Below are 25,390 nucleotides of genomic sequence, written 5' to 3'. Positions count from 1 at the left end.
TAAGTGTCTGCAGTCTTGGGCCAAGCTCGTTCTATTCCCCACTCTACAAGAATCACAAGAGCGCTAGGATTCTGTTTGGGGTTGCTGTGGACACAGAGTTCTTATTACAGAACTGACTTATTCTCAATAGGAGGTAAAGACCTAGAGGTGAGGTCTCTGAGCAAGGGAGTCCCATCCCATCCTCTGCCCTCTCTGTTGGCTGTTATCCTCTCATCTTCATCAGGAGAATTAAAATCATGTAAAGTTTTGGCGGGGGGACTAGATGGTGGTCTCTGCGGCCCATAGACAGGAAAGTTTGCTTATACCCAGCTGGGGGGACCACTAATTGACATTCCTTTCCCCTCCCAGGGACCTTACAGAGTCCCCTTACCCTCACGGTACTGGGGGACAACCCGTGGGTGTAAGGCCAAATAGCAATAACCTTGTTACTTGCCAGGAATTGGGTCAAGATTTGATTTAACAAGCTTGGTTTTGGGAACTAAAAAATGAAAAAAGGAAAAGCCATAATCTTGAAAGGCAACAAGAGAGAAAACTGCTAACAGGATCTTGATTAAATTTCTCCCTCTTAGAGAATGTTGGACCGACGACACAAGACCTCAGACTTGTGTTATTCTAGCAGCTGAACACACCCCAGGCTCTTCTGACCGGCAGTGGCTCTGGAAGCAGTCTGGTCTATAGGTAAGCATGTCCAGGGCTTACAGGGAGAAACTCCCAGAAATCCAGCTCTGCCTTGGGTTGCCCTGGTTCACGTCCAAAGATGTGCTTGGGCCACATCTCTGGAGCACAAGGTGGTAGACTGAGAGCTTTGATATTTCTACTGCTACGGCAGATGAGCTGGTATAATTCCAAAGGTATGGAATTTGCTGTTGTCTGTGACCCAGCAAATAAAAATAGAAAAATAATTCGATAGAAAAATAATAGAAATAGAAAAAATTTAAAAAACAAACCAAGCCTCATTCTATGACATTTTAGGCAGTGTGATAATATGCATATACTGGTCACTTTAATCTTTCCTACAGGGGCAGCTGGTTGCCCTAATGTTGGATGCTCTGTTCAAGGATGGTGAGCTAGTGTTCAGCTCAGGAAGCCACTCCACAGAGATGGCCACCAAAAGGGCTTCAGTGGTCCCATCTCAATTAACACCTGAAACACTGTTAATAATTACAGTAAAGGTCACAAATGGGTTTTTATTAGTGAAATTGATGGCTTACAAAGCAGCATGATGGATGTTACAATTATATGACATTTTAAGATCTGTTAATCAACTAACGTGTTTTGGAGACAGCCCATCCTTGCATAAACAGGATAAAGGTGTATGAGGGTGGCCTGTAGTGTATATTTAGAGACGACACCCAAGGCTTGATCCTCATATGGTCCTATCTCCAGGAAGGTTTAGGAAGATTTTGGCCTCTGAAACATTAGGAATCTGTTGAGAATGAAGCTTTCATGCTTGGAGCACCTAAAGTGCGGAAAGCTTACAGAAGCTTGTGTACTGTGTCTGCTTGCTACTGAATGTTTTGTTAAATGAATATCTGTATGTGTGGCAGATTTGGTCGGAGACCTACTTTTCATTATAACCTGGTAGCATGATTATAAAGGTGTAGCTAACCTTCAGCTAACTCAAACTTCTATGGTTGCTCCTATCTACCAAAAAGCATTTAAGAATTCTGCATGACCACTTCAGTTTAGGACACTTTGCAATTCTCACCTTCCTTAGAGGGCAATTTAGCTAGTTACTTATTCATGTCCCATGAGGGAAGTCATTCTGTGCCCCAAAGCAGCTTATCAAAGTATTATTTCAGACTGCATGCAGTACTCTCCCTGAAAGGAGTTCAGGTAACATCTATGGATGTCTCATGCCCTTTTTGGAGATTAGTTTCCCAAGGAACTTGCTTAGCAATCCTGGCTTGTCACCTGAATCTGGAGTAATTTGAGTGTCTTCCAGTTCTCTTCCTCAGTAGAGGATGTCTGAAAAATCCAGTAATCATTTAATAAGGCTGCTTATGTCAGAAACTCAAATTCTTACCTTTTTGGTGTTTTGAACATTTTCCCCTGTTATGATTTATTAGTGTATTCTGCATAGACAATCCAATTATTCATCCTGCTGAAAAGTAGCGGATGCCTATAGATGCCTTTCTTTTTGTAAAAGGTATTGTTTTTCCTGAGACCTGGATGAATTTCCAGGAGCCATTCAAGGACATGAGAACACCCACTTAGAACTTGAAAGGTTCCCCTCATGGCCCTCAGACCAGGCTAATGAGATGCGATAATTTGAACTCTGGCACTCCTTTCCTCACAGGCTGAAAGACTAGCACAATATTAGTGTCTATCTGTGCTTAAAGGTTGGAGCTATTGATCAGAGTCCAAAATTAGTTTGTGTAGGGGAACTTTTCTTAAAGACATAAAAAGATACCATTTAATATATTGTTTCCAAAATGTGTTTCTCACACATTTCCACTGTGAGAAAGAGGTTCTGTGGTCAAATAGGTTAAGAAACCTCAGCACACTCTTAGAGAATCCCAGTTGTTATCAGCAGCAAAAAAATGTATGTGATCAGTTTCTTAAACTTATTTAAATGTTTGAAAAGTTAGAAAATTGTGGCAAAGAGCATTAATTCTTGAGTCTTGGGAGTGTATTACCTTGATGAGAATGTTTGTGTATTTGAAACTAAAAATGTGTATCAGTTTATATTGCCACATATTGATTTTTATGGCATAATATATGGTGTAGAGAGCAGGTTGTCTAAAAACCAATATTGGCAAAATGCTGAATATTCAGCATGGTTTTATGAAGTTGACAGATGTGGAGTGTATTTTGCATGTGTCTTAACTTACAGATGAGGAAATGAAGTAGCAGAGAGATTAAATTAGCCAAGCCAGGGGTTTCGGTGCTAGGAAGTCTTGATATTGTAAAACATAGCCATATAACTTTAAGAAAATGAATCCAGACAAAAAGAAAACAAAATCATTGTAAACACATAATCCACTTTAAGTTCACAAAATGTTTTAAACATAATTAAGGCTATGCTTGACTTATCTACTTGTTTATTTCCTACCAAGGATGACCGGGAACTAGCCATTGATATAGAAACATTCATTATTCTTACATTTTCTTTCTTTTTTCTGTGTCCTCTCTCTCTCTCTCACACACACACACACACAGTCTCAGAAGTACTAGTGCTGTATCCTGAAATTGTTTCTTTAGTTCTTGTCAAAATTCCTCCGATTTTATTTTTTGTGTCCTGAAATACTGTTGACATTAACATCCTCATTGCCTTCCAAAATATCTGACTTTATTTTTTGTATGTGCTTTTTACTCTTTGGTAGAGTTATGGATTCACTACCAGATTCTACTGTATGCTCTGACAACTATGACCACAATGGGTGAGTTGACTGATCTAAGTGGTGAAAAACACTGGGAGCATCAATGGCAATAACAGCTTTCTATCAGAGACTTTAAGCATCTTTGGTAACATTGTTTTTGAACCAGAGTGGAAAAAATAAGATCAGGTCAGAAGAGGGATGCTTGGTACTCAAAGATTGTTTGTGACTCCAAGTAATTAGCAAACAAAACCTTAGGAAACTATCAGAATGCCTGTGTATGAGACTCTCTCAAGAGTGATGCAAGAGAGTAGAGAATCCTACTTGGAGAAAGAAGGTGGTAGCATTGGACAGGCAGCAGAGGAGCCCTCAGCATAAAGAAAGGAGCTAAGAGACCCTGTATCTGTCCCTCACCCTTCAGAGCTGGTGCCCCAAACTCAAAGCCATCATCACATTGGATGGAGCCCCTGCCTCAGGTTTAGTCACTTGATCCTATTTGAGGAGAAGCAAAGATATCTGTGACTCATGAAGAGCATGAAGGTGGTGGAGGGACTTGATAATTAGGAAATCAAAATGGGCAAGAATAATGTGTGACTACAAATGGGACATGAATTTGAAGGAAATTTAAGTTAAATTTGCTGCCACACATGATGATCAGGTTCAGTAATAAAGAATTGTATTTAAATCTTGATTCATTAAACTTTTTTGAGAGTCCTAAGCAATTTTTATTACCAACACATAGAGACTTGTTTCTAGAGAAAAATCAAGTACCAGGTGCCCAATAACAGATTTACATGAGAATTTTTAGGGACGACACATTGTAATTTGTAGCGCAATCATAGCCAATTTGAACCAAAAAAAAAAAAAGTCGTGTATGCATTTATGTTGTTTCTTACTATTTACCTTTCAATCCTTTGCACTGACTCCAATGAATTGACATCAGAAATCTGTGCTGGAGTCAACAATGAAAGGTGATGTCATAATATATATTGGAGATGGGAGGAATTCAGGTTTGTGAAATTCAGTCTCAGAATTATTCATGGGAAAATAGTTTTCTGGACACTGATTCTAAAATTCTTTCTAAAAAGTTGGGTCTTAAGTAAGCTAAGTCATATTTATCATATCTTTTAGATTCAAGGAATTTTGTTGTTCAAATAAATTGGTCATATCACCGCTCCATGTGGCAAATCTCTAATATATTTTTGCATTTGATGTTTGAAGTAAAATGCAGCAACCTTACATAGAGCTTTATAATAAGCTTCATGTGTTCAAATATAATTGGTACTTTTATAACCGATGCTGTTTGTTATACTCAGAAAGTTATTTCTTATCGTAAGATTACCAATATAGTCACCAAAATATTTTTTTATATTTTGAATTAATTTTCCACATTTAAATAAAACAAGCACTGTTGCTGTTGTTACTATTCCCTTTTAACATCTCCCCAAATTAGTGTTTTATTCTGTACACTTTATGAGATGGCAGCTTAACAATACCCTTAATATGGCCCAAGGATTCTACAAAAGGAAATGCTGGTGTGTTTGTCAAAAGTGTTTTCTGGCTGGGCATGGTGGCTCAAGCCTGTAATCCCAGCACTTTGGGAGGCCGAGGCAGGTGGACCACGAGGTCAGGAGTTCAAGACCAGCCTGGCCAATATGGTAGAACCGCGTCTCTACTAAAAATACAAAAATTAGCTGGGCATGGTGGTGCATGCCTGTAGTCCCAGCTACTCGGGAGGCTGAGGCAGAAGGATCACTTGAATCCGGGAAGCAGAGGTTGCAGTGAGCTGAGACAGCACCGCTTAACTGCAGCCTCGATGACAGAGCAAAACTCTGTCTCAAAAAAAAAAAAGTGTTTCCTGTGCAGATTATCTATTCACCACTTGCAGATTTGAAGTTTGCTAAGCATGTGTGATATCTAAAAGTTCATTTGAAGAATAAGTTTCAATGCCAAAAATGTTTAAAAGTGGGATATAGGAAGATGATGCAAAGATCAAATATCCAAACATTTCCATTTTCACCAGGAGGACTTAATAGAATGTCTAACAGCTACTTTTAGATATTTTTGAAATGTGAGAGGGGTGAGTTAACACAAAGTAGACTGTGAGATTAAAATGTCTGTTCACTCTAAAATCTCAGCATTCACTTTCTTATTGTCAAGTTATTCATCAGACTCTTTTCAGAGACAACCTAAATGCAAGCTCTTAGAATATTACAACATCTTTTATATGAGATGACAGGAAATAATTTCATGGCCTTTTAAAGGATAGATGAGGGATTTGAATACCACTTTCAGATTAAGTAACTCCTCTATTGAATATTACACTGTTTTATGGTTCATATCTCTATTGTGGTTGAGAGGTATTGCCAGATTTATTCGCTGACAAGTAAATATTATTCAGTTTATAATTAATATCCACCTTGGGGGGAGATACTTTCAGTCTATGTTAAAACTATCTTCAATGTTCAGTATCCTGTTCCACATAAAACTTTCATGCCCTAGTTTTAGCATTCATTGATTTTTATGTGAATCAGTTGTAACTGTGATCATTACAAAATGGTGATTTTTTTTTAAAAAAAGTAGTTTTTCTGTGTTTAACAAGTATCATTCTATTATAAGGAGAGCTATTCCTACCCCTATTTGTTCACTATTACTATGAACTTATAAATTCTTACATTATTTCAATGAATTACAATCCTTTCTGTCATTATTTATTTTGATCTTTAAATGGTCCCATATTTGGCCAGTGGGACTCCCTAAAAGCTAGTCCCTGTGTCCTTTTGACTTGACATGTTCCCATCACTTTTTGAGCATTTCCCCAGCCCTGGAATCAGCCATTTACCCAAAGAACCTCATGCCCTTTAGAAACCAATCAATATTTTGCATTTGGTATGCTGATTGCCATTGGCTCATTGCTACTTGTAGGCCTTTTTAATATGTAGATGAGAGTACAGTTATACATATTGACATATACAGATACATGCACATATGCAACAATTTTAATATGTTTAATACACAGTATATACATTTATATGTGTTCTGTAAACTACGTATTATTGTTTTGCCTATATGTTTTTAAATTTACTTAAATGGTATTAAGTTGTATCTCATTTTGTTAGTTTTTTGCTTAGTAACATAAGATTATTCTTCTTGTGCATACCTTTTGTTGTTGCTTTTAACTGGTATGAAAAATTGCACAGCATGCATGCATCCCCTAGTGAGGAACACATATATTGCTTCCTACCATTTGCCTTCACAAAGAGTGCCGCTAAATGATTATCCTTATGCCAGACCCCTATAGACCTGTTTGAGTATTTCTGTAGGAATATGAAACAGGACTTGATGGGCCATGGGATTGCATGTTTTGAATTTTACTGAATACTGCCTATTGCCCTCACAATGGTTATACCAGTCTGCATCTCATGAACAGTGCATGATGGTTCCTACACATACACATTCACAACAACACTTGACATTATCAGACTTTCTAATTTATATAATCAATCTAATAGGTCATAACATATTGCATTATGTTTTACTTTGAATTTATGTGATAACTTATGAATTTGAGCATCATTTTATGTTCTTATAGCATTTGGGATTTCTTCTGTAATGGTCCATTCATGAACTTAGCCCGTTTTTCCACTAGTGTTCCTATCTTTGTCTTGTTAATTTACGTGTGCTGTTTTTGAATATTTTATATTTTAGAATAAGTTAATCAAATTTCTTTTAAAATTGTGTTTAATTTTCAAAGTGATTATGTTACATTTGTAAACAATATAGCAATGATTCACTCTTTTTAGTAACATTAAAAACATGATGCTATTGTTTGGAGGTTTGTACCCCCAAACTGCATGTTGAAATTTGATCCCCAATGTCGGAGGTGGGGCCTAATCGAAGGTGTTTGGAAGATGAATAGATTAATTCCCTCCCTTGGAGTGAGGGTGAGTGAGTACTCACTCTATTAGTTCTTGCAAGAGCTGGTGGTTTAAAAAGAGACCAGCGGCTTCCCGCACCTTGATTCCCATCTTGCCATTTGATCTCTGCACGTGTCAGTTCCCCTTCATCTTCCACCATAAATGGGAGCAGCCTCAGAAGCAGATGTTGGCATCAGGCTTCTTGTGCAGCACACAACTGTGAGCCAAATAAACCTCTTTTCTTTATAAATTACCCAGCCTCAGGTATCCCTTACTAAACAGACTCAGATGCATGGAATCCCATTCAAAAGTTTGGACTATCGCTTTATGTATTCAAATCATCCTTCATGTCAGTTTGAGACATTGAAGTTATGTTCCCTAATCCGTCATCTGCCTGTTAGCTTTGGCATTGTTGTTCTTCATTCTCTTCATGACAGAACTTTTTGCCTTATTATTTTACTTGTGAAGTTTGAAATTTTCCCACTTTCAGTCTACAAAGGTAATTTCTAATCCTCATAGTTTTAATTTACACATTTAATGCTTTAATCTACTTAGAGTCTACCCTTCAATATGGTGTTAGGTAGGGATTTGGTTTCATTTTTCTCCCAATGGTAGGCTGATTTTCCAAATACCATCTATGAAACAATTCATCCTTTTTCCTTGTTTATGTAATCATTGTCAGTGACATATATCTACATAGGTTTATCTCTGAGCTCAATATTTTGCTCCATTGATACTTATGGCATCCCTACACCTTTTTTTATTAGCATGATTAGTTAAGTTATTAATGGAGCCTTTATATGTTGACATAGATTTTGTAGTAAGTATGTCAATATTCTAAAAAATTTTGAAAAATACCTATGTGGGCCCTGTGGTGTTTGGGAGAGGGAAGGGCTTTAAATACTAGGTTGATTTCTTTGTTACTTGAGTATTCTATTTCTATATAAATATACTTTCTTGCACTAATGTTAGTGTTTTATATTCGTCTAGGAATTTTTCCATTCCATCTAAGTTTTCACATTTATTAGCATATAATTGAATAATCTTATTTTAAAAAATTTTAGTTGTGTTCTAGTTATGCTCCCTTCTTGTACATTTTATTTGGATATTCACTTTGTTTGTTCTTGATTATTATTGCCACAGGTCTATTGTAGTAATCTTTTCAAAGAGACACACTTTTGTTTTGTTAATCTTCTCCACGGTTTTTTCTTCTCCAGTTCAGTGACTTATGCTTACCTCCTTATGTTTTGCTTCCTTATTACTCCATAGACTTTGCCTTGTGCTCCTTTTCCAACCTCTCTACTTAAATGTGTACTCTTTGCTTTTAACCATCTTGACTTCTTATTAATGCTTATATATTGGTAAATTTTCTTCTAAATATTGCTTCATTGTATCCTACAAACTTTGTCATGTTATTATCAATCAGTTCTTAGTATTTAAAATATTTCATGATTTCCCTTTTAACATAAGAGGCATTCAGTGATGTGTAATTTAGTTTCAAATGTGGGTTTTTTTAAAAAAGCTAATCATATTACAATATATTCAGAGAACAGCAATATGATATTGATCCTGTGGACTTTATCCTGTGGAAGCTTTCTTTATGGTACAGAGAGCTATGATGTTGGTCTGTCCTTGTGCCCTCATAGGTCTTTTGCTGTTTCTAGAAGGTGTTAGAATTTTCTCTTTGTCTCCATTAGATACTTAAAGCTGATATATTTCTTCTTTCTTGAATTTTGGGAAATTTATCATCATAAATTTTCACATTTTATTTTGCATTTTTAGTTTTCATTTCTTCTTAGATTTTCATATTCTAGATGTTAGATAGCTGTTTTTATCCTCCATAACATTCTTCTTTAGTATGTTCTCTTTATTCTTTTCTACTATTTTCTGGGTAAGTTTCTCAATCTAATCTTCTAACTCTAAATTAATTAGCTTTTCACATGTATCCAAACTACTATTTATCCCTCAACAAGTTATATTTTTTTGACAGTCATACTTTTACAGTTAAGGCTTTCTCTTTTATTTTTTCTTACGACTCCCATTCTCATTTCATGTTTCAACATCTTCCTTTGTGTCCTCTTATCCTTAAGAATATTTGTCATGCTTACTTTAAAATCTTGGTCAGTGTGTTCCAGTAGTTTTGCTACAGTCGGTATGCTGTTGTTCAGCTTGTTGTATTTCTTTTTCAGTAGTTGTATTCCTCAGATATCTAATCATGTTGGTTTGTGAACTCAGATTTTTTGTGGCTGTTGGCTACTCTGGTCATTTGTATTGGGGAAGGACTGAAGGACAATCTCAGTCTGCTGCTGTTCTTGCAACATAATTATTAATAGCACCCACTTTTTCCTTTCAAAAGTGTCCTGGTTTGGGCAGGAATTATATAGTCAGTCTCACTGAAATCTAGGACGTAAGCTGTGTCATTGTCAGTAAGTTTAAAATGAAGAGAAGTGATGTGCCCCAGGGTAGAGAGTCTCAGAAACCATGAAACACTGACCAGGCAACTCCTCTGGGTTGTGAAAAGGAAAAACTTTAGACAAGGTAAATTTAAGAGTTTAATAGTGCAAGAATGATTCGTGAGTTGGGAAGCTTTTAGAACGAGAACAAGTTCTGAGAACTGCAAGCTGGCAACGTGGCCAGACAGCATTATGGACAGAAAATGGAAGCGAGGTCCAGAAACAGCTTTGTTGTTTACAACTGGTTACAGCTGGATGTTTTGTCTTATTTGAATCAGTCAGCCACCCGCAATTGACTGAAGCTCAGCTGCTGCAATTGACTGAGACACAGCTATCTGTTACAAGTGTATATTCTATTCATAATTATGCTGTTAGTTTACACACTAGGTTAGCTTGCAGTTTGTTGCATAAGGACTCAAGTACAGAGGCAACCACAGGGAAAATTTTGTTTAATTAAACAACTATATCACCTTGAAGCTCCTGAACAAAGCAGCATTGGAGGAGACAATCTCTCTGGTTTGTAACCTGGGCTTTGGAGATGGAGGCAGGTGGAGGAGTGAAGGCCCAAGGATGGCTCTTCAGCCCTTCCCTGTTTTCATCAGCCAGCCTAATGCTCTCCTAATTTTACTGTAACTACTCCTGGGTAGTTGCTGTTGTTGTCTATGGAGACAGGCAGGGATGGTCACTATTGTTTCCAAATGGCTAAATTGCATGTGTTTTGTTTTGTTTTGTTTTTTCAGAACAGCTACTTTATTAGTTGTAGGGTTATTGTAGCTAATTTGAATAAAAATTAATCCTACAAATTCACATGGTATTTGATTATGTACAATTTAGTTTAATTCTTTAGCTCTGACCCAAATGAAGTGATATCACTAACCCATGATGGAGTCCTCAGTGAAAGTGAAACGATATCACTAGCCTATAATGGAGCCATCAGTGAAAGGTGTTATGTGTGTGTATGTTCATAAAGATACACACAAATGTTAACTATAGAGTTTCTTGGACACTGTTTCTAAAGCACTGGTAGTTTCAGCTTCTGTATGTAACATCCTTTTCTTTTTGGGTCTAGTTGGATACAAGATAAGTAGATCACAAGAAGTCTACTTCTTCTTCCTAGCTGAATTGACTAGTAGCTAAAACTTTTAGAAAACTGTTGGATTGCCTGTGTATGAGATTCTACCAGGTTAGGCTATATTAGTTTCTAGGGCTGCTTTAACAAAGTATCACAAACCAAGTGGCTTAAACAAAAATTAATGATCTCATAGTCCTAGGGACTAGAAATCTGAAATTGAGGTTGTCAGTAGGGTTGGCTTTTTATGAAGGCTATAAGGAAGAATCTGTTTGATACCTCTTTGCTAGCTTTTTCTGGTTGCTGGCAATCTTTGGCATTCCTTGGCAGGTAGACTCTTCTCTAGAGTAACTGCAGCTATTTGACCAAAAGTGTAAGTCCAAATTGTGTTTGTATCTGAGTAATATGCTTTTATAATTCCCCAGCCCACAGCCAATTGAGTTGATGGTAGTAACCTATGATAGAGCCACCCATGAAATGTGAATGAGAAACAAAGATTTATATACAAGTAAGTGTATATATACATATATACACATAACATACACGCATGCATACACATACACACACAGAAACATAAAACAATGAAAGAGAAAGAGAAGTTGATATTTGTAAAATTCACTGTCAGGTGTATCCTTGGAAATACAGAGTATCTTTGACACTATGTCTAAATCTTCTCACTGTAGGATCTATAGATAACCTTCTATTTTTTTTTCAGACCAAATTGGATAAAAGAGGATGAAGTCATGAAAGGGATGCTTCTTCCTCTTAGTATATTTGTCACTCTCAGTTAGTAGTATCCAATCCCTTAGGAACCTCTGAGGTTTTCCATTTATGAGACTCTCCTACTACTAGAGTGGGCCAAAGGGAGAGAGAATCCTATATGGAGCAATGGGGAGGTAACAGGTGACAGGGAGGAGTGAAGCACTCAGCAAAAAGAACAGAGTTCATGAAACCGTAATGGGTTCCTCACCTTCTAGAGTTCTACCACCATGTGAGGCTGGTGCTCCAAACCCAAACCCACAATCATTTTGTAGGGAGTTCCTGACTCAGGCCTACAGCTACATGGTCATATCTTCTGGGCAGGAAAGACAGCCATGATGGGTGAAAGTAAAGAAGTGACAGAAGGACTTAGGAATCAAGAATTTAGATGGGGTAAGAGGCATGTTTCCTTACAGACTGCAGTTACATTAGAAATAAATGCCACTGGCCAGGCATGGTGGTTCATATCTGTAATCCCAGCACTTTGGGAGGCCAAGACAGCTAGATCACTGGAGGCCAGGAATTTGAGACAAGCCTGACCAACATGGCAAAACCCTGTCTCTACTAAAAATACAAAAATTAGCCAGGTGTTGTGGTGCATGCCTGTAATCCCATCTACTCAGGAGGCTGAGGAAGGAGAATTGCTTGAACCTGGGAGGCGGAGGTTGCAGTGAGCCAAGATGGCACCACTGCACTCCAGCCTCAGTGAGAGTGAGACTCCACCTAAAAAAAAGGATACACCTAGTTCGAATTAGTGATATACACATGAATATTTAAATGTCAACCAGATAGTACATCGTAGAGTAACTGTAGCTGTTTGATTCAAAAAGTAAGTTTAGAATTACATGTGTGTCCAACTATCTACTTTTATATTCCTTTAGCCTGCATACAGAATTGACATCAATGACCTATGATAGAACCACCAATGAAATGTGAATTATAAAATATATATACACAAATATTTAAAGAAATATATATGTAGATATACATACTTCTGTCTATCTAGACACACAGGGAGAGAGAGAAAGGGAGAGAAAGAGAAAAGAGAGAGAGAATTGACAGAGAGAAAGATGAAGATTATGTGCTTACACTCAGGATCATCTATGGCCATACAGAATGTCTTTTACACTGTTTATAAACCTCCTCACTATAGGCCCTGCAGGCCCCTTATCCAACTTTTTGATTAAATTGGATAAAAAAGGAACAGGGCAAAAAAGGGAAACTTCTTGTTATTGTCTTGTCACCCTTAGTAGCAGGCACATACTTAGGAAAGTCAGATTTTCTGTGTATGAGACATACTAGAGTGGACCAAGGGAAGAAAATCCTATGCAGAGCAACAAGCGAGTAACAGTGGACAGGGAGCAGTGGAGCCCTTAGGGAAAAGAAACAGAGCTAATGGCCCTGGCAGGGTTCCTCACACCCAGAGCTCTACCACCTTGTGAGGCTAACACTGCAAGCCCACACCCATCATCACATTGTATGGGGCAGTTTCTTGACCCTGTGTGAGAGCAGAGAAGACACCTATAATGGCAAAAACAAGGCACTCATGAAGGGATTTTAGTGTCAGGAAATGAGATGGGGTCAAGGGGATTTGTATACAGAAACTGCAGCTGAATTTGAAATAAAGTAAACCACCAAATTCTTAGTTTGTGCTGTATTCAATTGTAAAGAACTAAACATCGCTTGTGAGTAATTCAAACCAGAAAGTGAAGTCCAGGATGTCATATTGGTGTTGGACGATACATATATATATTTAAATTCTGTAGCACTGCCAAGTCTAAATTCAAATCAGTACCCTGGAGTGGAGCTGTCAGTGAACTGTGAGACAGAAATAATATAGAAGCTGGGTGCGGTGGCTCACGCCTGTAATCCCAGCACTTTGGGAGGCCGAGGTGGGTGGATCATGAGGTCAGGAGATCGAGACCATCCTGGCTAACACAGTGAAACCCAATCTCTACTAAAAATACAAAAAATTAGCTGGGTGTGGTGGCGGGTGCCTGTAGTCCCAGCTACTCAGGAGGCTGAGGCAGGAGAATGGCATGAACCCGGGAGGCGGAGTTTGCAGTGAGCCGAGATCGTGCCACTGCACTCCAGCCTGGGCAACAGAGGGAGACTCCCCCTCAAAAAAAGAAAAAAAAGAAAAAGAAAAAGAAATAAATCAATATAGATATAAGGATGTATGAACAAGGGAGGAAACGATTATATACCATTTATATATACCTATATGCATTCATATTAAATCAAGGCATGCACCCACAGGTACTGCAGAGAAATATAAAGGTTGAGATTAGGGAAGTTCCCATTCAAGGGCATTAATGGAAAAACAAAAAACTTTTGACACATGTATCTGCGTGATCTCACTATAGGATATGAAGGTGACTTTATGTCTTGAATGAATTTAGATAAAAGATGGCCACATAAAAAGAAGAATGATTTTTCTTACTAGTCTGTTTGATACTCTTGAGTAAAAATAAAAAATAATTTTCAGACTGCCTGTATGTGAGACCTTACTATAATGGCTGAGGACAGCAGAGAATCCTCTTTGGAAACAGGAAAGCACAGCAGGGACGGAGAGTAGTGAAGACCTCAGGAGAAGAGAAAAAAGCTAACAACCCTAGAAATGTTTTCGACCCTGCAGAACTCTGCCACAATGCAGGGTGGTACTCAAAACCCCAAATACCATCATATTGGATTGTGTCCTTGACTCAGACCTGCAGTTACTTTATCGTACTTGTGGACCAAGAGAGACAATCAAGTGAAGAAGTAATGGAGGGCTTTCGAGGCAGCACATTTAGTGGAATAAGAGGGCTGACTATCTCCACGCAAAAGTTTAGTTTGAAATAACTGCCACCACAAAGGCTGTCACGCATTGGGACTGAGGTCATAATAAAGAGGTTTATTTAAATCTGAAAGCATTACTATTTTCCCCAGCCTAAGATGTTGGTTGCCATCATATAAATCCTCCTTTTTAATAAAAAAAATGACATTTTAGAACCAAATAGTGCTATACACATGAATAGTCAGAACTTAACTGGTTTATGTGCAGAGTAATGAAAGCTAGTTTTACCAGAAAAGTAAATTTTGAATTGTGTCTCCTGTCTGACTGTATTCTTTTGTCATCCTCTAGTCCACCCACAAATGAATTATCAGGAGTGAACCCAGAGGCACGTATGAAGGAAAGGTGAGTTATGCATATGTGTGTCTTTATTTATCGAATTATAACTGAGCATAGAAGTATTCACACACACAGGCACATAAACAAATATATCCATCCATCCATCCATGCATCCATCCGTACACACTTCTCTCAAACACATCCACTAACAAATCCATGCATACAGTGGAAACATACAACAAGGAGACAGACGGCCGGACATTTGTGGAGTTTATTCTGGGAAGCCTGCGTGGCCATAGAGAGTGGTTTTTAACAGGATTTCCAATTCTTCTCCTCGTAGCCTTTGTAGGTAACATTGCTTCCTTTTCTAACGGAGTGATATAAAAAGGAGCAGGTCATAGGAGAGCTGCTGCTTCCTATGTTAGTGTATTTGTCACTGTTAGTTCCTAGTAAGCAGCTTCTTAAAGGACTCAGATTTCCTGAGTTTGAGAGCCCACGAGATTGACAGAAAGGAGGAGAAAATCCTGTTTGCAACATGGAGGAGATAGCAGCTGACAAGGAGCAGTGAAGCCCTGGGCAGAAAAGAACAGAGCTAATGGAACATGGACTTGTCCCTCACACTCCAGAGCTCTGTCAACATATGAGGTTGGTGCTAAAACATAAACACAGGCACACCACCTCATTGGATGCAGCCCTTCCTTAGGCCCACAGCTACTTGCCTGTGTCCCATGGACAGGAAAGACTAGCATGATGGGTGAAAGGAAAGACGTGATGGAGAGATCCAGGAAGTGGGCCATAGATGGGATTAGGAGGAGGAATGCCTACACAGTGGAGTTGAATTTAAAAGAAATTCACCCACAAAAGGCTGTCTGTCGTGCATTGGCCAGCTCCAGTGGTACAGAGTTTTGGTGAACTCTTGAGTCAGTGAGTCTTAGATAGATGTGCTGCAATCATATAAAGTATGATGTGTAGGGTAAATGGCATGGTAGATTCCAAAGAACCCAATACACACATGACTTCTGTAAGGGTAAGGCAATTTACAGGTTGAAAAGTAGTTGGAAGGTCGGGTGCGGTGGCTCAGGCCTGTAGTCCTAGCACTTTGGGAGGCCAGGGCGGGTGGATAACGAGGTCAGTAGTTCAAGGCCAGCCTGGCCAACATGGTGAAACCCCATCTCTACTAAAAATACAAAATTAGCCGGGTGTGGTGGTGGGCACCTGTAGTCCCTGCTACTCGGGAGGCTGAGGCAGGAGAATTGCTTGAACCCGGGAGGCAGATGTTGCAGTGAGCCGAGATCATGCCACTGCACTCCAGCTTGGGTGACTGAGTGAGACTCTGTCTCAAAAAAACCAAAAACAACAACAACAAACAAAAACAAAAAAACAAAACAAAAGCAGTTGGAATTATTTTGAACTGAAAACCTTAAGTCTAGGAAGTTACATGTCGTCTTAGTATGTACATGTTAACTTCTTTGGCATGGCCCTGTGTGTGAATTGAGAGTACCTTCTAGTAGGCTGGCCAATGCACCATGTGATATCAAGGAATACAGTTATACATGTATCTATGCATATACAAACACATACATACATGCATTCATACACACAAGAGAGACTGAGTAGGGCTATTGAGTGTGACAAGCATCCATGGGAACAAGGAGTTCCCTTGAAACTATTTCTAGAGTCCTCTCAGAATGAGCTTTGTATGCAATATTGTTTTGTTTTTTGGATGGAGGTAGGAAAATGGGGAGGAACTCATAGAGGGAGACTTTTTATGTTAGTGTTTGTCACATTACCTTTCTGTGAGAATGAGACTTTCCTAGTAGCATGAACCAAGGGAGAAGTGAATCCTGCTTGCAGGGAGAAGGAGATAGGAGTGGACAAAGATCAGAGAAATCCCAGCCAAAACAAAGAACAGAGCTAATAACCCTGGAATTATTTCACCCCCTCCAGAGCTCTACCGTTATGTGAGGCTGACTGCCTTTGCCCATACCCACTCTCACATGGGATGGAGCCCTTGCTTGAGGCCTCCAGCTACTTGGCCGCAACTCTTGGGCAGCAAAGGAAACTAGGATGGGTGAAAAGTGAGGAGGTGATTGGAGGTGATAGAGAATGAGGAACTCAAATGGGATTATAAGAAGGGAGACTCAGGAACTAAATTTGAACTAGAATTAAATGCTCTCCAAAAATGCTGTTACACCTTGAGGTGTAGATACCCTTACTTAATCTGCATGCATCGCTATGGTCACAGCCTAAAATGCTCACTGTTGGCATATGAAACCTCATTTCTAATAAAAAGACAAATGCCATCCCAGGTCAATTTAGTGATATACATACATGTGAATAATAAAAGTGTAACTGGGGAATGACACATAGACTAACTGTAGCTATTTGTTGCAAAACATTGGAATTACGCATTGTGTCTGACTCTGACCATATTTGTCCTTTAGTCCCGATCCGACTGACCTGGCGGGAGTCATCATTGGCTCGGCCCCAATGAGAGGTGAGTTATAAAAGATGTACGCATGACCAGGTGCAATGGTTCACACCTGTAATCTGAGCACTTTGGGAGGCTGAAGCAGGCAGATACCCTGAGGTCGGGTGTTTGAGACCAGGCTGGCAAACATCGTGAAACCCTGTCTCTACTAAAACTACAAGAACTAGCCAGGTGTGGTGGCAGGTGCCTCTAATCCCAGCTACTCAGGAGGCTGAGGCAGGAGAATCGATTGAACCTGGGGAAGTGCAGTTTGCAGTGAGCTGAGAACATGCCGCTGCATTCCACCCTGGGCAGCAGGAGCGAAACTGTTGCAAAAAAGAAAAAAAGAAAAAAAAAAGATGTACACACACACACAAAACAGTGACAGAGAAAGAGACCGAGATTAGTGGGATTAACTCTCAGATGTGTTCATGATAATACAGTGTTTCTTTCACACAGGTTCTTTATCATCTCACTGTATCATGTATAGATAACTTCCGCATTTTTACATTGTTTAGAAAAAAAGAAACTGACTATAGAGAGAGGCTTCCATCTGTTACTGTCTTGTCACCCTTAGTAAGTAGCAGGCAAATGCTTTGGAAAAGCAGATTTTTTGTGTACCAGACATACCAGAGTAGGCCCAGGGAAGAGAGAATCCTGTTTGGAGTGAGGAGGAGGTAGGAGTACTTGGGGAACTGTGAAGCCTTCAGCAGAAAGCAACAGAGGTATGAGCCTTAGAGGTGTTCTCCACCCTCCAGAACCCTGCCACCACAGAGGCTGGTGCTCCAAACCTCAAATCACCATCCTATTGGATTGTGCCCCTGTGTCAGACCTCTAGTTACCTGACCCTTTTTGTGGGACATGAGAAACCACCATGCTGGGTGAACATAAGGAGCTAATGGAGGGCCTTTTAAGCAGGACATTGAATGGAATAAGAGGGCTGACTACCTACAAATTGGAGTTGAGTTTGAAATAACTGCCACCACAAAGCTGTCACACATTGGGACTGAGGTCATAATAAAGAGGTTTACTTAAATCGGGAAGCATTACTATTTTCCCCCGCCTAAGATTTTGGTTGTCGCCATATAAATCCTCATTTCTAATAAAGACGAAAAGACATTCCAGGTTCCAGTAGTGCTATACACATGAATAGTCAGAAATTAATTGGTTTCTGTCTAGAGTAATGAAAGGTAATTTTTCCAAAATATAAATTCAGAATTATGTCTCCTCTCTGACTGTTTTCTCTTATCATCCACCAGTCCACAGACAAGTGAATTTAAAGGAGCAACCGAGGAGGCACCTGCGAAAGAAAGGTGAGTAATAAATAGTTAAAGTCACCCGTCAGCATAAGTGTGCATAGAACTATACACACACAGGCACATGAGCAAGTATACCCCATCCATCCATCCATCCATCCATCCATTCATCCATCCATCCACACGTCTCTTCAACACACTTACACAAACTAATCCATGCACATGATGGAAACATAGACCGAAGAGAAAGGAGACTGGTGGACATTTGTGGAATTTACTCTCAGGAGCCTGCATGGCCATAGAGATTTTTTTTTTTTTTAACAGAGTTTCCAATTCGTCTCATTGTAGCATTTGTTAGTAACTTTGCATCCTTCTTTGGTGGAGTTCTATAAAAAGGAGCAGGTCATAGGAGATTTGCTTCTTCCTGTAGTGTATTTGCCACCCTTAGTTCCTACTAAGCAGTTTTTTTATGGGACTCAGATTTCTGACAGGAATTCATTGGTTTCTGTCTAGAGTAATAAAAGCTAATTTCCAAAAAAGTAAATTTAGAATTGCGTCTCCTATCTGACTGTATTCTTTTATCATCCTCTAGCCCACACACAAGTGAATTTAAAGGAGCAGCCCTTGTGTCACCTATCAGTGAAAGGTGAGTTATAAATACATGAAGACACACGTATGCATAAGAGTGCATAGAGCTATACACACACCAAGCACATACACAAATATATCCATCCATCTTCATCCATACACACTTTTGTCAAGACATTTACACAAACAAACCCATGCACAAAATGGAAACACAAAACACGGAGACAGATGGACATTTGTGGAATTTACTCTCAGGAGCCTGCATGGCCATACAGAGTGTTTTTTAACAGGGTTTCCAATTCTTCTCATTGTAGCAGTTGTAGATAACTTTGCGCCTTTTTTTGATGGAGTTGTATAAGGAGGTCAGTTCGTAGGAGAGCTGCTTCTTCCTGTTAGTGTATTTGTCACCCTCAATTTCTGGTAGGCAATTTTTTAAGGGATTCAGGTTTCCTGAGTTTGAGACCCTACCACAGTGTTCCAAGAAAGGAGAGAATCCTATTTGCAACATGGAGGAGATAGCAGCCAATAAGGAGTAGTGAAGCTCTGGGAAAAAAAGAACGGAGCTAATGGAACGTGGACTTGTCCCACACACTCGAGAGCTCTGTCCACATGTGAGGTTGGTGCCTAGACCCAACCCAAACCCACCACCTCATTGGATGCCACTTTCCTCAGGTGTGCGGGTACTTCACTGTGTCTCATGGGCAGGAGAGACTAGCATGATCAGTGAAAGGAAGGAGGTGGTGGAGGGTTTTCCCAATCATGTGAAAACCTCTCCTGGAAATAAATCATAAAGGTGTAAGTAATATGGAAAACATGATTCAAGTTAATTATAGTGTAATGCTCAAGAAACCTTGCAAAATGAATGAGATTTTACAGAAGGAATAAAAGGATTGTGTTTAATCAGTGGCTGATTAAGGAAACATCTAGGTGAGAATTCTTAGCTGCTCATTAAGCAATAGCATGTGAGTTTTGTATGTAGTATTGATTTTTAAGCCAATAAATAAATTTTTAAAAGAATTTATTTTATAGGACGTTGGAGGCATGGGCAAATTAAAACGTATTTCTATTATTATTATTATTTTTTGAGATGAAGTCTCGCTGTTGCCCAAGCTGGCATGCAGTGGCGTGATCTCGGCTCACTGTAACCTCCATCTCCTGGGTTCAAGCGATTTTCCTGCCTCAGCCTCCTGAGTAGCTGGAACTGCAGTCATGTGCTACCATGCCAGACAAATTTTTTGTATTATTGGTAGGGGCAGGTTTTCACTATATTGGCCAGGCTGGTCTTGAACTCCTGCCCTCGTGATCCACCCGCCTCAGCCTCCCAAACTGCTGGGTTTACAGTCATGAGCCATCAGATTGTATGGAGGCCCTGCCTTGGGTCTGTAGTTACTTAACCCTATCTGAGGGGCAGGAAAGACATCCATGATTGGTGAAGAGTTACTGGTGGTATTTGAACGTGAGAAGGCAGAAAATTACAAGGGCGAGCAAGGTGGGTGTTTACAAACTAAAGTTGATTTTACGTAAATTTTGCCAGAAACAGTAACTTGGGGATTAGGTTTAGGAGTAAAGAAATGTATGTAAACTTGATTCATTAAGTTTTTTTCACAGGCCAAAAAATTTCATTACAAACATCTAAAACCTCATTTCCAGAGAAAAATTAAATACCATGTTTCAAATAAATAACTGATTAATGTCCATTTTTCAGGGGAACTAGATTATAAATTGGAGAATAATTATTACTAATTTGTATCAGAAAATTAAGTCTAGGATAACATGTGGAGTCTTGCTATGTTCATTTTTAATCCTTTAGCTATTACCTCATTGAATTAAAAAGAGTAATGTGTGGTAGAGTCATCAATGATGGGTGAGATTTCAAAATACGGAGAGAAAGAAGAGAGGCATATATTAAGATTGGTAAAATTCACTCACAAATGAAGTAATAAAGAACTGCACTTAAATTGTGATTCATTAGTTTGTTTTTTAAGGCCCAAGAGCACCTTTACATAATATAAGGTTTTCTTCTAGGAAAAAATGATATATTAATAGTAGATTCCAAATCATTGACATATACATTTTCAGAGTTCAGCCAGTTTATAAATGTAGAGCAATTGTACATAATTTCAACCAGAAAAGTATGTCTCTGAAGTCACTTGACCTGAAGTGTACATTTTTAATCGTTAGCACTGGCCCGGATAAAATGACATCAGTAGTCTTTCACTAATTTGATATATATTTGATATAACTCACCTTTCAATGGTGGTGTCATTGAAAACTACTGACATTATTAATTTGGGTCAGTGCTAAAGGATCTATCTACACACACACACAACACACATGTATGTGTGTGTGTGTATATATACAGATATATCTTTTAGCTATATATGTAATATATATAGATATATAAATATGTATTTGTGTGTATATAGATATACATATATCTATATACATATGTCTACATATGTATATAGATACACATATCTATATACATGTCTACATATGTGCATATTTAAATGTGTGTATATATATCTATATATACATATCTATATATAGATATATTCTTTAGCACTGACCCAAATTAATAACATCAGTAGTCATATATATATCCTTTAATATATATATGAGCATGTGTGTGTATATATATGTAAACATATATGTATATATCCTTTAGCATATATATGTATATATACACATATATAGTTTATATATACATATATGTGTGTGTATATGCAGGTATATCTTGTTTTATTGTGCTTTATTTTATTGCCCCTCAGATATTACTTTTTTGTAAACTGAAGGTTTGTAGCAACCCTACATTGAGCAAGTCTCCTGGTTTTATTTTTCCAACAGCGTGTTCTCACTTTGTGTCTCTTGTCACATTTTAATAATTCTTGCAATATTCCAAACTTTTTATTATCATATCTGTTATGGTGATCTGTGATCAGTGATCTTTGATGTTACTATTGTAATTGTTTTGGGGCAACACGAACCATGTCCATATTAAGATGACAAGCCTAATCAATGACATGTGTGTTGTGACTGCTCCACTGACTAGCCATTCCCCCATCTCTCTCCTTCTCCTTGGGCCTCCCTATTCCCTGAGACACAACAATACTGAAAGTAGGCCATTTAATAAGCCTATGATGGTCTCTGAGTGTCCTAGTGAAGGGAAGAGTCACATGTCTCTCACTTTAAACCAAAAGCTAGAAATGATTGTGAGGAAGGCTAGACTTCTTGCACCACTTCAGCCAAGTTGTGAATGTAAAACAAAAACAAAAACAAAACAAAACAGAAAAGCCAAAAAACTTCTTGAAGAAAATTAAGACTGCTACTCCAGTGAACATACAAATGTTGAGAAAGCAAAACAGTCTGATTGCTAATATGGAGAATGTTGTAGTGGTCTGGATAAAGGATCAAACCAGCCACAGCATTCCCTTAAGCCAAAGCGTAATCCAGGACAAGGCCCTCACTCTCTTTGATTCAGTGAAGCCTGGGAGAGGTAAGGAAGCCGCAGAAGAAAAGCTTGACACTAAAAGGTTTGTTCATGAGGTTTAAGGAAAGAAGCCATCTCCATCACATAGAAGTGCAAGGTAAACAGCCAGTGCCGATGCAGAAGCAGCAGCAAGTTATCCAGAAGATCTAGGTGAGATAACTGATGAATGTGGCCAAACTAAACAACACATTTTCAATGTAGACAAGATAGCCTTTTATTGGAAGAAGATGCCATCTAGGACTTTTATATTTAGAGAGGAGAAGTCAATGCATGGTTTCAAATCTTCAAAGCACAGGCCAATTCTCTTGTTAGGGGCTAATGAAGCTGGTGACTTTAAGTTGAAGCCAACAATCATTGACTATTCTGAAAGTCCTGGGGCCCTTACGAATTATGCTAAATCAAGCAAGATGGGTGACTAGAGATGTCTGGTGCTCATCTCCCCTACAAGAAAGAACCGAGGCAAGAAATACACATCTAAGATTTGATTAGAGTATCAAAGGGATAGTCCTGGAGTGCAGCAAAGGAGTGGAGACACATCTGTGGTGACTGAAAGTTGCCATAGTACGGAAGCACTCAGCCTGTGCAGCCGCTTCTGCCCCATCTGGATTGAATTGGCCCAGAGACAGGAGGGACTTCTCATTGCAGGGTGAAGGTAGGCAGAAGATCCCCACCAGCCCCACTGCCATCACAAACACAAAGTCTTTACAAGAAGAGAATCTCACAGTCTTTGCAAGCCCTCAGGCCAGTTTGGAGTATTGCCAAGAATTGACACAGCTGCATGTCCTGGACTAGGAGTACAAGGTGAAGACTTCCCACCCCCAGAGACTTAAGCTGCAGCAACACAGCACCATCTTGAGAACAGAGTCATCTCTTGAGTGTGCCCTCCTCTGGGGGCCAGTAGCCACTGCGCCTCTCCAGCACTGGAGCTTTATCTTCAGTACACCAAGCCCACATGGGTGGGTTAAAGCCACAATCCCAGCTGTGTGGAGGTTGGTCCCAGGACTGGCTGTAACTCAAGTAATGCAGAGTAGGGAAATCAACCCCCACCACCACACTTCCAGAAAGAGGAATAATCTGCAGTCCCATCCAGGGTAAATTCACTCTTAAGACAGCCAAACCACTACATGCCCTCTCCCAAGTGGGAGAGGCCCCTAAGCCTCTGAGCAGCTGATACACCCGCAGGTCAACAGAGTGACTATGAGCCCATGCTCAGGACCTGAGAAACAGCCTTGTGGGCCCTATCAACCACAGACATGCTCCTGGCGTGCCCAGTAGCCCTCTGCTTTTAATAAGGGCCTGAGAAACAGTCCCACAGGCTGCCCCCAGCAGGCACACCACCAAGTGGGCCTTGCACCTGTGTCTCAGACCTGAGAGACAAGCAACTGTGTATGCCCAAGTCTCAGGGCCGAGAAGCAACCCTGGGAGCTTACTCAGGCCAACTAAGCAGCCACACACCTATGTCCCAGCTTGAGGAAGAGCCCTTTAGGCCACCCCCCACAGAAACACTCCCAGGCCAACTAAGCAGCTGTGCAACCTTGGATGAGCCTGAGAAATACTCCTGTATCCATTCCCAGCAGATGCACCTCCAGACCAGCCAATCAGCCATGAATGCCCATGTCCTGGACCTAAGAAAGAGCTCCATGGGCTACTCCCAGAAGACATGCCCTTACGCCAGCTGAGCAGCCTCGTGTCCACATCCTGGCTCATAGAAGCAGTCCCCAGGGCTTCCCCTGGCAGGCACCACCCAGGCCAGCTGAGCAGCAGTGTGCCCACATCCTGAGCTAGAATAGCTCTATGGACTACCCCCAGCAGACACACATCTAGGACAGCTGAGAAGTCATTTGACTGTATCCCAGGCCTGAGAAACACCCCTCTTGGCCAGCCCTGGCAAAGATACCTTCAGTCCAGCTTAGCAGCTATGCACCTATATATTTGGCCCATGAGTTTCCCCCAGCAGACTGCCCCCAGGCCAGATGAGCAGCTGTGTACCCACATACCAGTTATGGGAAACAGCCCTTCAGGCCACTCCTGGAGTGCATGCTTCCAGGCCAGGTAAACAGCTGTGTGCCTGCATCCTGGGCCTGAGAAACTGTCCTGCAAAGCACATCTGGAAGTCATGCCCTGGTTGAGCAACTGCATCCCCATGCTCCTGGCTAGAGTGATGGCACCATGGCCAGCGGCATAAAGCCATACTCCAAGTTTTCTGACCCACTGTATGCCTGCACACACCCTTACCCTGAGAAACAGCCCAGTGAGCCCACCCCTGGCAAGGCTGCACCACCATCACTACAAACTTCCTTAACCTAGGCCACTGAGTAACTTGCAAATGTTACTAGTGTGGATCACAGCTGAATAAACTACATGGAGACTACACTTACTGCATCCATGTAGAACCAAGGCCGGTATACCCCAATGAGCTGACATCCAAGACCCATTCATACAAATTAATTCATACAAGTAAACCTACTCCATAAAATTGGAAAAGGTGACTTTTTCACCAGATGCATAGAAATCAATTTAGAAACACAGCAACCATGAAAATGCAAGAAAACATGTCACCTACAAAGGGAAATAATAATTATCCAGTAATAGAACCCAATCATAAACATATGATGTGACAGAAAAAAGAATAATCTTAAGGAAACTCAGTGAGATGTAAGGTAATACAGATAGACAAGTCAATGAAATCAGGTGAAAGAGAAATTCAGTAAAGATACAGATATCATAAAAATAACCAAACAGAAGCCCTAAAAGCTAAACAGTTCAATGGATGAAATGAAAAAATACAATCAATGGCTTTACAGACAAGAACAAGCAGAAGAAATAATTTCTGAACTTGAAGACAAGTCTTTTGAAATAACACAGACAGGCAAAAAAGGATAAAAAAGAATGAAAAAGGCCTACAGGATTTATGGGACACCATTAATTTGATCAAATATTCATATTATGGGCA

At 39.7% G+C, this 25,390-nt stretch overlaps 2 protein-coding genes across 2 annotated transcripts in view; both read left to right on the top strand.

Moving 5' to 3' along the window:
- The window catches only part of LOC129530491 (histone-lysine N-methyltransferase 2C-like), a 41,429-nt gene extending 26,730 nt beyond the window's left edge, over positions 1 to 14,699 (top strand). The window contains exons 6-8 of the mRNA XM_063702801.1: positions 570 to 678; positions 3,327 to 3,383; positions 14,646 to 14,699. Coding sequence (XP_063558871.1) covers positions 570 to 616 — 47 coding nt within the window. The 3' untranslated portion in view covers positions 617 to 678; positions 3,327 to 3,383; positions 14,646 to 14,699. The remainder of the gene's footprint in view (positions 1 to 569; positions 679 to 3,326; positions 3,384 to 14,645) is intronic.
- A 684-nt stretch (positions 14,700 to 15,383) lies between these two features.
- Positions 15,384 to 25,390, top strand: part of LOC129530492 (putative tyrosine-protein phosphatase TPTE) — a 39,831-nt gene continuing 29,824 nt past the window's right edge. Inside the window, exons 1-4 of the mRNA XM_063702800.1 lie at positions 15,384 to 15,541; positions 17,078 to 17,130; positions 18,320 to 18,416; positions 18,952 to 19,005. Coding sequence (XP_063558870.1) covers positions 15,384 to 15,541; positions 17,078 to 17,130; positions 18,320 to 18,416; positions 18,952 to 19,005 — 362 coding nt within the window. The remainder of the gene's footprint in view (positions 15,542 to 17,077; positions 17,131 to 18,319; positions 18,417 to 18,951; positions 19,006 to 25,390) is intronic.

This window comes from Gorilla gorilla, chromosome 22 (genome assembly GCF_029281585.2).
Source record: "Gorilla gorilla gorilla isolate KB3781 chromosome 22, NHGRI_mGorGor1-v2.1_pri, whole genome shotgun sequence".
Lineage (NCBI taxonomy): Eukaryota > Metazoa > Chordata > Mammalia > Primates > Hominidae > Gorilla > Gorilla gorilla.
The sequence above is the reverse complement of the archived record's forward strand: the minus strand, read 5'-3'. Positions and strand labels throughout refer to the sequence as shown.